We start from the raw sequence: 10,685 nt of genomic DNA on the forward strand, positions 1-10,685 counted from the left end.
CTGTCTGGTAACTCCTTGGGCTCCTGGGGCCCCATCAAAGCAGCCAAGGAAGATATTATCAGAACAGACACACCACAATGGGTTTCAAGGACCAGATAAAAGCGGGAAGGGTGGGAAGGGATGTGACTTTCTTGACTCTCTAACAGCCTAGTCTTCTCCTTAAATTGAATTCCTAACCCCAAAAGTCCTAGCTTGGGGTCCTGATTCCAGATTTTCATTCTTCTTTACCTCAAAGGGCTTCAGGGGCTCTAGTTCTGCTGAGGAGGAGGCTCAGAGTGTTAGCACTTGTATCCTCAGCAAAAAAGACACAGAATTAAATCCCAGAACAACGATGTTTCAGCATTTCCCCTCTCTAAAACTCAACCCAAAGCAGTTACAGACAGAGAAAGTTTACTTGTATATGAGGAATTTAGGCATTCCAATAAAATCTCTCTTCCCAGTGCCTATGTGGACAGAGCCAATCTCCCAGACTTTCTTTTCTCACTTTTAATGGGATCTGGTAACACCAGTGTTAAAAGCCTGCACTGGAGGTGAGAGTTCATCTCAGACCAGGCTACCATACCATCCAATAGGGAAAAATGAGTGTGTGTGCTTTAATTCTAACTCATAAAAGATGCAAATGGAGCAGTGTGGTTGAGGTGACTTGGGAAGTGAGGGCTCAATGGTTTCTGAGAAGAGCTGCCCTCTCTGGCTTCCCGTCCTAATCCTTTCCACCTGGCCTGTGGCATTGTCTGCAAATCAACCCCAATCGTAAAGCAAACAAGTGGGGGTGTATAGACAAAGACCAGTTTACACTGGACTGTCCCTCCCATTCCCACACCTTTAATGCTCCCAGAGGAAGACTTAGGAGGTCTGGGTGACACACCCCATCAGAACTCCTGTCCCTTTGCTCAAAGAGAGTAAGAGATCAGGAGGAGAAAGAGAGGGGAGGGAAAAACCCAACCAGAAAATTAACACTGGAAAAAAGTCCTGAAGATGGGGGAGTGGGGGGTGGGAATGCTTGGATCTGGATGCACCAGTGGATTGACTGAAGGCACAGCTCAAGTGTTCAAGGGACACCAGCATTTCTGTTACATATGCACATTCTCTGTGCCATCAGATGCTCCTGCTCAGAAATAATTTCTCACCCATTGCTTATTCTGATCTGACTCAAGTAAACACAAACACTAAAATTCACACCCTCAGTGGCTCTGCCCTTTGATAGCTATTGGCTAGAACACAGGATCATCACCTAGTCTATTACTACCACTGCTGCTGCTGCTGCTGCTGCTACTGCTACTACTACAACTTGTTAAAAGAATGGAAGGGGGCTGGCTGGTTTGCTCCATTGGTTACAGTGTAGTATTACAACAAGTCAAGGGTTCTGATCCCCCTATACCAACCAGGCACCAAAAAGATAATAATAATAATAAAGAAAAAAGAATGGAAGAGAAAGGAAGGGGCTTAAACAAATTCATCAACTGTTTAACATGGAGGGTGAGGAGAGTCCTGATTCTCTGTACTCACTCTTTTGCAGAAGTCTTCTCTTAATTGGCTCAAAGTTATTTGACAATCTAAAAGTGTCAAACACAACTTTTAAAAGATCTTCACTTTTGTTCCCTTTCCCAGCCATGCCTGAGGTAGTTCACCCTACCTGCCTCCATGAGGATCAGAAGAGAATGAAAACCTGTGAAATGTAAGTGCATAGGGAGTAATCACAGTCAGAATTTGAACTCAGGTCTGGAGCTCATGTCCACATTTGCTCTACAGCCTAGTTTAGAGTCCACATCTATAAAGTCCAGAGAATTGGGTAGGATCATGCTGGCAAACATTAGAAAAATCCAGAGGATGTCCCCACAATTTCAGGGCCCTGTACAATTGAGATTAGCCTTAAGATACAGTTTTGTTAGAAACTGAGGACACAAACCAAAGACTCCTCAGAGCTGGTTCAGGCACAGAGGTGGGGGACCAGAACATGCTCAGCATCACTCCTGTCCCTCCATATCTGAGATAGGGTAGACCCAGGGGCTAAGTGGGTGGTGGGAAGGGAGGGAGGGAGAAAGAGAAGAGAAGGGAGGGGAAGAGACAGACCCAAATACTTTTTTGCTGATTGGTTAATGGAGGCCATGTGACCCTGCTCAGCATATTCCTGATTGGTTGCTTGACCTCTTCTAGGGTTAAAGACCTAGGAACAAAATTGAAAGCCTTCCGGGTTGGCTCGGGCACCTTGGCACCTGATTGCCTGCCCATCCCCCCAAAAGACCTCAAATTTGGGCACGGGGATGGGAGTGGGAAAAGCAAGAATCCCAGGTCCCTTTTGTGTTTGTCCCATTTCCAGGTGGAACTGAAAAAAACATTAAAAAACTGACTGGAGCTGGCTGGTTAGCTCAGTTGGTTAGAGCGCAGTGTTGCTAACACCAAGGTCCAGGGTTCCATCCCTGTACCAGCCAGCCACCAGCCCACGTCCCCCACCAAAAAATAAAAATAAAAAAACTGACTGAGGGAAATTATTTGAGGGGAAGGAGGATCTATTATTACAGGAAGAGAGAGTGGTATTTAAATGGAACTTTTGAGCCTAAAGAACAGAAAAAGGGGGTGAAGAAGTCATTGGATGCCCCAAGAGACACTGTGTAAATTTGGAAAACATAGAAACATACCCCTCTACACATAGAGGAAGGGAATGGGACTAAGATTAGGCCAGGAGTCAGGGAGGGCGATGCAGTCCTACCTGGGTGGGGACTTTGGCCCCAGCTAAGTTCCTGCTTAAAGACCATTGGACTCACTAGGGTCCTGGGGAGGCCTGAAGGAGGGAAAGAATCACGTTTCAGACTAAAGGAAACTCCCATCTTCTTGCTGTTTGGATCGAAAAGTTTCCGTAAACCCTCCGAATCACAGACTGGTAGGGAGGGAAGAGTTCAAGAGGGTGGGTAATGAAGAAGGAATCTGAGAGTTATCTTTTGGAATGGGCTACTAGAGAAAATTCTCTGGGATCCTAACACTTCTCAGGGAAATAAAGGTGTCAGGGAGAAGGTGTGGGAGGCTGAATCTTGACATCTTGATGCAGGACTGAGGCCCTGAGGGAGGGCGTCAGGGGAGTCCTCCACACCTGGTGCTGCTGCTCACGCGAGGGAGAGACGCTGGACCCACGGATGGAGCTCGGTTCAGACTCCCAGTTCTCCGGGCCTCTGTCCCCCTTCACTCTCACAGAGTCTGCCTGGGCTATCGTCCCTGCTTGATTCCCGCTTCTTCCTAAGCACTTTGGGCAGCAGGGCCGATGCTAACAGTGTTTCCTCCCCACCCCCCAACCAGACCTCTCCACAAAGCGAGTGCTCAGACCTCCTAGAGCCCCAAGGCACCCGCACACCACTCTCGAAGGGGCACCCCTGGCTCGCCCCCTCTGCTCCCCTCCCCTTTCCCGCAGCCTGGAAGAATGGCCCACCAGGGGCCCGCCAGCCTTCAGCCCTGCTTCGGAACCCCTCCCTCTTCATGGCGGCATAGAAGAGTCTGAGTTCACATGTCACCTTCCCGGCTTAGCTCCTAGTGATGCAGGGAGGTTGGGGGGAGTCACGCACTTGCAGGTGTGGAGGACACATGCCTCCCATGCTCAAGGCCTCTGGTGCTCCTTTCTAGAAATCTGAAGGGAGCCCCAGCCTGAGGATTGGCCCTGGGGTGCAATGCCCAGATTGAGCCCTGCTAGCTGCATCCCCTAAGGGCCACTCTGTCCTCTGGGCTAGGGAGGCTTTCCCAGCCTAGTAGAGACATTGCCTCTTCTCTCCCATCCATCCAATACACATTTCCACTCCACTCACAGCAGGAAACTCCAGACCTCCTTGTGCCAGGCCTAGTTTTACCTGAGGCAAGGGGTTAGGGATGCCAGAAAGACCCTAGCAGCTAGAGGGAGGGGGGGAGCATAAAATCACATTGGCCCCATGCAGACTAAAACCCAAACTACTGAGGAGGTGAGAACAACAGCCCACCCACGCCTGGTGGTGGTTGGGGGGGAGGGGATACTTTGGGAACACGGTGCTCAACCCAATTCTTTAAGATGCTTCTGCCAGTCCAGGCAGCAGCAATCCGTGGGCTCTGAAGCCACAAAGCCTTCCTTCCCTGCCTTTCTCCCAGCTTCCCACCCTGCCTGGACTCTGGGCCACTGGCCAAGGGCTGAGCTCACCCCTCCCTGGAACAGGAGGCCCCAAAGGCACTTTGCGCTTGTGTTAAGAGTTTACACACTCCTACAAACACCAAACACGCAGTTCTCTGCCGCTGGCTTTTTTCCCAACTGAGAGGGGGTCAAGAAGACATGGCAAAACTCTAAAGAACCAAGTCCTCTCTCTACCCCAGTTGACTTGCAGCCGGAGGGAATAAGGGGTGAGGAGGAGAGGGATAGTTTGGGGAGACAAGCTCCCCCATCTTCCTACTTTCCAGCGGCTTCTTCTCTTCTTCTTCCACCCCAGGCTAGGGAGGCCTGGGGAGGCCTTTTCCCCCTCTCCTTAATGAGTGGGAACTGCCTTCTATCAAGAGGGGGCAGGTAGGTAAATGGGAGAAAGGGTTTGAGAGAGAAAGAGAGAATTAACTTACAGCATTCGCCTGGGATTCATTTGCGAAGACGTAACCTCTTTCACCATCATCCCCAGCGCCGTAATCCCCTCTAACTGCCAGGCCCTCTGTCCTAGCATTAAACCTCACCAGCAGCTGCGTGGCTGGACAGTTAAGATTATATATGATGTAAATATATTGTGGGTTTGTCAGCTCTCCCTACACCATAAAACTTGGTTTAATGACATCACGTGGTCCCCCAAGAGCCACTCACGGGCTTGCCTTCGGGCCATTCACATAAATAACCTCCAAAAGTTTCAAACTCCTAAATTCACATAGAAGCCATGCCTATTTCTCTAATGCTCAGTTATACTAAAAAGCCCTCGTGCTGCTCCTTTGCCCCACCCCCCACACCCCCTTGCAGGGTGGGGAGGGGGGAGAGGGTGGATCCTTACTTATTTACTTATTTATTTCCATAAGGACCTGTCGCCTTTGAGGTCGTGTTGATATTTTTTTTCTCCATTTTTTTCCTCCTCTCTCCTCTAATTGCTCAGAGTGGGCCATGTCCCCCTCTTTCCACTCCCCGGGGAAGGTAAGTCATGCTTCTTCCCCTTCTTTTTCACTGCCCAGAGGGGGTGGGTTCCAGGGCAAAGTGGAGAGGCAGCCTCCTTGGTCTCCTTTGGGGACCCAGAAGCCCCTCTACTAACTCCCCAAGAGCAATGTCAAACCCTGGTACTTGGAGATTTTTCCAGAAGGCTGGCTGGTCAGGGAGCTACCCTAGATGTTGAAGCAGAAGTCTCTGCTGAGGGAGAAAGCAAGAGTCTGGGCCTTACGCACCCCCAGTGCGGGGGAGTAGGTCCGAGGCCTCTGGCTTGGTTGCTGCCGCTGCCTGCCGCTGATGCTGCTGGAGCCGAGATTGGGGCCTGGGCACAGACCTGCAGACTGTGACAGGAGAGGGGAGAGCAGGCAGGCAAGGCTTCATCTACCCAAGCCTGGCCAAAAGGAGTCAATCCTTCAGCCCCTCCAGGGAAGGAGAGACCCAAACCCTGCTGGGTGGAGGCAGTCATTTCACAGTGGGGCTGGTGCACCCTGCCTGGCTGATGACCAATGTTGTGGGCATCCCTGGGAAAGCCCTTGATTCTCCCCTGGGGTGGTGTCTGTCGCCTGGAGAGGAAACGCAGGGCCTCAGCAGCCTGCGAGGTGGGAGTGGGTGAGTGCGGGCACCACCGCCTCTCTCTTAGTTAACTGTTACCCATCGGAGACACCAGTGCTTCTCCATGCTTCACTGCTTGCCCAATAGTTTTACTCAGCATGGAGAAAAAATTAAAATAACTCCCTGAAGAAAATTACACATTTTATTTCAGAGAGAGAGAGAGAGAAGAGAAGAGAAGTTGGTGCTGGCTGACTGCTGCGTGCCAGTTGAGGAGAGACATTACAAGTGCCCTAACCTGGCGTGAGCATGGTGTGAAGGGAAAGGATGGTAGTAATGGGTGCAGTTCAACAAACATGTGTTGAGAACACCTATGTGCTAGGCATGGGGTGAGAAAAGGCTCTTGGGTCTTTTTTAAAATGACCGACAGGATGCTTGGGGATGCAGCAAAGTCAGTCCTTATAATAAATCCAAGGAGCATCAGCATTAATAATCATAAATATTTCCCCTGCCCCTCCCCAGAGACTCTCGACTCCTTTTCCCTCTTTGGCTGCAGGAGCAGCCTCCTAACCCTTCTCAAGACCCCCACCCCACCAGTGTGGGGGGCCTGGGCTTGCCTCTAGGAAATCACCCCGTTGTGGGAGGCTGGAGAGGAAATGCAGTAAAGTTTTATGGACCCTTCCCACATTTGTTTCTTCTGTAAAGTGCTTCCTCCTCCACCCCATCCCAGGAGCCTGGAGCAGAGAAGAACAGAGCACGGACCTAGGACAGCCTCAGGCACCACCTGAATTATCTGCCTTTTCACCCTCCCTTTGGCCCATCCTCCCCCTCCACACAAAATCCCAGAGACTGAGATAAATGATGGTAAACAGACGTGACTCCGCACTGGTCTATGCAGCTCCCTTCCCAATAAGATGTCCTGCATAGCCCTAAACTCTAGAAGGTGGGGGAAGCAGTCTGAACATTTCCTGCCAGGCTGGTTGCCCTCCCTGCTCCCTTCTCCCCCAGTATCCTAGAAAGCTGAGGCACATCTCTTCTAACTCCCCCAGCAACCCTTTACCAAGCAGTACTAACTCTCTCAGAGGATCCTTTTGGGACCAAATGGGTCTCTAGACTAAGTGCTCAGTCTTCCCTCTATGTACATCGAGGACCCCCAGGAACAACCTAGCCTCAGGAGAGATCTTCAGAGGCCCAGAAAAGCCTGAATCTGAGCATGGCAGAGCCACTAATTCCTGTACATTAGCTCTGGCACAGAGCGGGGGGGCTGCTGCCAGTCTAGAGGCCTCAGATGCACCCAGGCAAGGTAAGAATGGGGTGCAGAGGCCGGAATGCCTTGGATAGACACAGCACAGGAAAAACCAGTACAGAAGTCCCTCTTCTTTCCCCAGAGGCACTTCTTGGAGCCAAAAATCAGGAAAGGAACTCAATTTTGCCTCCCTCTTCTCGCTGCCCCTAGAAGCTCCTAAAAAAAATTTTTTTTAAAGGGGAAACTTAAAGGCTATGGGCCTCCCCGTACACCTCACACTCCATTTAGATACTTTTACCCAATACATGCCCCAAACAGACAGGAGCCACTGCTTCTTTAGTCCTGTTCACTCTTCGTCTTTATTTGATATGACAAAATATAGTTTCAGGCAGGACCCGGAGTCAATAAATAGTTGGGCAACAGCGATGGGACGGAAGGGCACAGAAAGTCGTGGCAAGGACTACGGGACAGCAAAGACCACTTGCTGGGGTCCGGTGGCAGGAAACCCCAATAGTTGAGCTACCTAGCAGGCTGGGGCTGCGGGCCTGAAAAGACATGCAGCGGGCGCAGGCTGGGGAGGTTCCCGGGTTTTTCTGGAGGAAAAAGGTTTGGAGAGCACAGGGCAACCAAGGGGTCCTTAGGCGGATGTTCAGGTATCTTCCCCTTTTATACGCAGATCTTTAATAAGTGAAGATCGAGTTTAGTCCCTGCAAGGAAGCACCCCGAGTCTGGCGACGGACTCCCCCAGGCACCACCACTCTTACGCCAGCCTGCTGCCGCCTGGCCCGCCTAGCGGGGAACAAAGAAAAGGGCGAGGCCGGAGGGTCGGGGCTAGGGGCCAGCGGCACCCGCCCGGCCCACCTTAACTCGGACGGGGCGCGCTGGGGCTGGGAGCCGGTGAGGCGGCCCAGGCCGAGGTTCGTTCAGCAGCAGCCAGCACGCCGCAGCCCGCTGGGGAGCCCTGCGCAGGCCCTGCGGAGCTTGCCCTGGGCCCTGGGTACTGCGCTGAGCTGAAGGGAGACGGGGCAGCGCGGGCAACCCCGCGGGAACCCTGGGTCAGTGGGGATGCGGAATGCCAAGGGAAAGCGCTTTTGTCTGTGAGGCCCGGGTGCCGGTGCTCCAGCCCTCGCCCCCGCCCCAGAATAGAGAGAGAGAGGGAAACCGAAGAGGAAAAGCCGGGGGACCAAAGCCGGCTCAGGGTGCTCTCTGCGGGCCTCCCCGCCGCCTCTAAAGAGCCTCTTTGCTTTTCATTTTGGAATCTTTCTTCCACTTCATCCTGCGGTTCTGGAACCAGATCTTGATCTGTCTCTCATTGAGACACAAGTTGTTGGCGATCTCTATGCGCCTGCGGCGAGTGAGGTAGCGGTTAAAGTGGAATTCTTTCTCGAGTTCCAGAGTCTGGTAGCGCGTGTAACTGGTTCGGGACCGCTTGCCGTCCGTCTCTGGAACATAAGCCCCCCCAAGCCAGGAAGGGGTGAATAGCGTGCAGCGCCTCGGCGCCCCCGCCCCAGCCCCAGGCCCCCACCCGCGGCAGGAGGGAGACGAGGCGAGCTCGGCAGGACAGGCCCTGCGGGCCGCGGGCGGGCCGGCCCAGCCCAGCCTAGCCCCGGGAGAGGCGCCTCCGCCCAGGCAGGAAACTTTCCACCGCAGCCTTCACTCAGCAGCCGCAGGGGCTGAGGAGGTGGGGTGGGGGGAAGAGGGAGACCCAGGCTCGGACCGAACAATAAGCACCCTCGAGATCCGAGCACCGGGGACCCCCCTCCCGCCCCTCCCGAGTCGCTGGAATCCTCCGGAGCAGCGAGCGCCGGCCGAGCCGGCTCCGCAGGGGAGGGAGGGAGGGAGCCGCGGGGGGATCCCCGCTCTGGAGCCCCGCGCTCCTCACCCTTCCGATCCCTCTATTTTTTTAACTCCCTCCCTCTCCCCCAAAAATTGAATATTGCCTTTTATACACGTTTTGTTCCTATGATCCAATTATGTCGTCGTAAATTTGGGCGCACACAGCCTCTAAGCCTTTTAGTGGACAGTTTTACGAGCCATTGATGCCTGGATCGTAAAATTTATGACCGCAGGTTTTTTTTCTTTATTTGCCCCGCATGGCCTATAAAACCCAGGCGGACCCGAGCGCGCAAAATGAAGTCCTAAAGTTTACCGTGGCTCATGTGCAGTTTGGTCATCCACGGGTAAATCTGTGGCGGGGCCGGTGGCTGGCTCAGTCCGGCGGGCTGCCCTGTCTGCGCCTGCTCCTCTTTGATCTCCCCACTGCTCTTAGCTCGCTCCTCCAGCGCCGGGCGAGCCGCCTTCTGACTGTACATCCCGGGGTTCAGAGGAGCCGCTTCGTCTCTGCCCAGAGCGTGTCCCGGAGCGGCCGCGGCGCTGCAGGCGGGGCGGTCGGGGTGAGCCCGGGGGTTGGCAGCCATGTCTACCCCGTGGAGAGAGTTGGAAGGCGCAGGCGGTGGGAAAGTGATGCTTAAGTCCAATCCGCCGTAGCAGTACCTGGATGCCTGCACCTCTGAGGCCGATCCATAGTTCCCACAAGTTTGCATGTTATAGGCAGGGATATTGGGGCTCTGCTTATAGAATGAATTGGCTACGTAGGAGCTCATGGCGGGGAGGGCCCAAAAAAATTTCTGCACCCTTTTTGATTAAGGGTGATTTGTGACTCTTTGAAGTTGAGGGGTTTTTTGTTCTCCAAAGTGCACAATTTATAGGTGGAGATATCTCTTTCTTTATCCTATGCGCTCTTCCCAAATAAGGGAGCCTTAAATAGAGTCACGTGACTCGAGCGGCCACTCATAAATTTGGCTTGATGACCTCCGGGAGGTTAGTGATGGAAGCCGGCGAAACGCATCTTGATATGTTGGCAAAGCCCAACCAAGGGGAAGAGGGAGAGAGAGAGAGAAAGAGGGAAGGGGGAGAAAAAAAAATGGTTCTTGGAATTGGGGGGTAGCCGGGACAACGAGCCCACAGCGACACCTGGTGCCGACTTGGAGGAATTGCATCCTGGAGCGCCGGCTCGCCTTCCGGCAGCTGGATTTTCTATCCTGTGGAGGAGAAGCTGATTGTTACCTCAACAAATCCTTGAGCTGCACTTTTAAGCTCTATTTAAATCTGAGAAAAGATGAGGCCCTATTTAGGATGCACAGAGATGCTTTTGTAATGATAGCTCCGTTCTCCTCCACTCACCAGAACTTTCCAATCTTCAAAATGGCTGAGGAAAGGGGATTTAGGTAGACTGGCCCCTATCCAAGCTGGAGAGCCAAGAAGGCTTATCTCAGGTTTCTTAAACCAGAGGTTGAGGTCCCTTGCCTCAAAGGTTCCTTGCCTCAAAGTTTCCTTGCCTTGGAGGCCCCAAGGCCCTGCTACTGCTGAGGAGGTGCCTATCAGTATAGGAAAGTAAACTCAGCCTTTGGAGAGGTAGACAGGAAGCCCAGGAGAGGTCCTGGGCAGGCAGAACTAGATATGAGGTCAAAAGGCTGAAGTGCTGGAGATTTTCTAGGATGATCCTGGAGGTGAGGAGCTGGTGGAGTTTGGTAGACCTCACCATGCCAGGGACTCCAGAGTGGCAACAAGGCAATTTTCAAGTGTGTTTGTGTGTGTGTGTGTGTGTGTGTGTGTGTGTGTGTGTGTGTGTGTGTGTGTGTGTGTGTGTGTAAAAGAACCTGACACAACGGACTGGAGGACTGTTCTGCATACCTGTGTGTGATCCTCATGCGGTACAAATGTCAGATATTTTAGATTTAAAAAAATAGGTGTTAATAGAGGGTATGGAGAAGC

At 52.7% G+C, this 10,685-nt stretch overlaps 2 protein-coding genes across 2 annotated transcripts in view; both read right to left on the reverse strand.

Moving 5' to 3' along the window:
- The window catches only part of HOXC4 (homeobox C4), a 38,170-nt gene that overhangs the window by 12,943 nt on the left and 14,542 nt on the right, over nucleotides 1-10,685 (reverse strand). The window lies entirely within an intron of this gene.
- On the reverse strand, nucleotides 7,314-9,514 carry HOXC5 (homeobox C5). Its single transcript, XM_063074650.1, has 2 exons — nucleotides 9,061-9,514; nucleotides 7,314-8,353 (listed from the first exon to the last, which is right to left on the reverse strand). The coding sequence occupies exons 1-2, from the start codon at nucleotides 9,512-9,514 to the stop codon at nucleotides 8,139-8,141; spliced, it is 669 nt and encodes a 222-aa protein (XP_062930720.1). The 3' UTR covers nucleotides 7,314-8,138.

This window comes from Cynocephalus volans, chromosome 12 (assembly GCF_027409185.1).
Source record: "Cynocephalus volans isolate mCynVol1 chromosome 12, mCynVol1.pri, whole genome shotgun sequence".
NCBI classification, from domain to species: Eukaryota; Metazoa; Chordata; class Mammalia; order Dermoptera; family Cynocephalidae; genus Cynocephalus; species Cynocephalus volans.

Bases quoted from the DNA above. Each gene is read 5' to 3' on its own strand.
- HOXC5 (XM_063074650.1), bottom strand. From the start codon at position 9,514: ATGAGCTCCTACGTAGCCAATTCATTCTATAAGCAGAGCCCCAATATC. The intron at 8,354-9,060 runs GTAAACTTTAGG...CTTATGTTCCAG, and splicing joins CAAACTGCACATGAGCCACG to AGACGGACGGCAAGCGGTCC.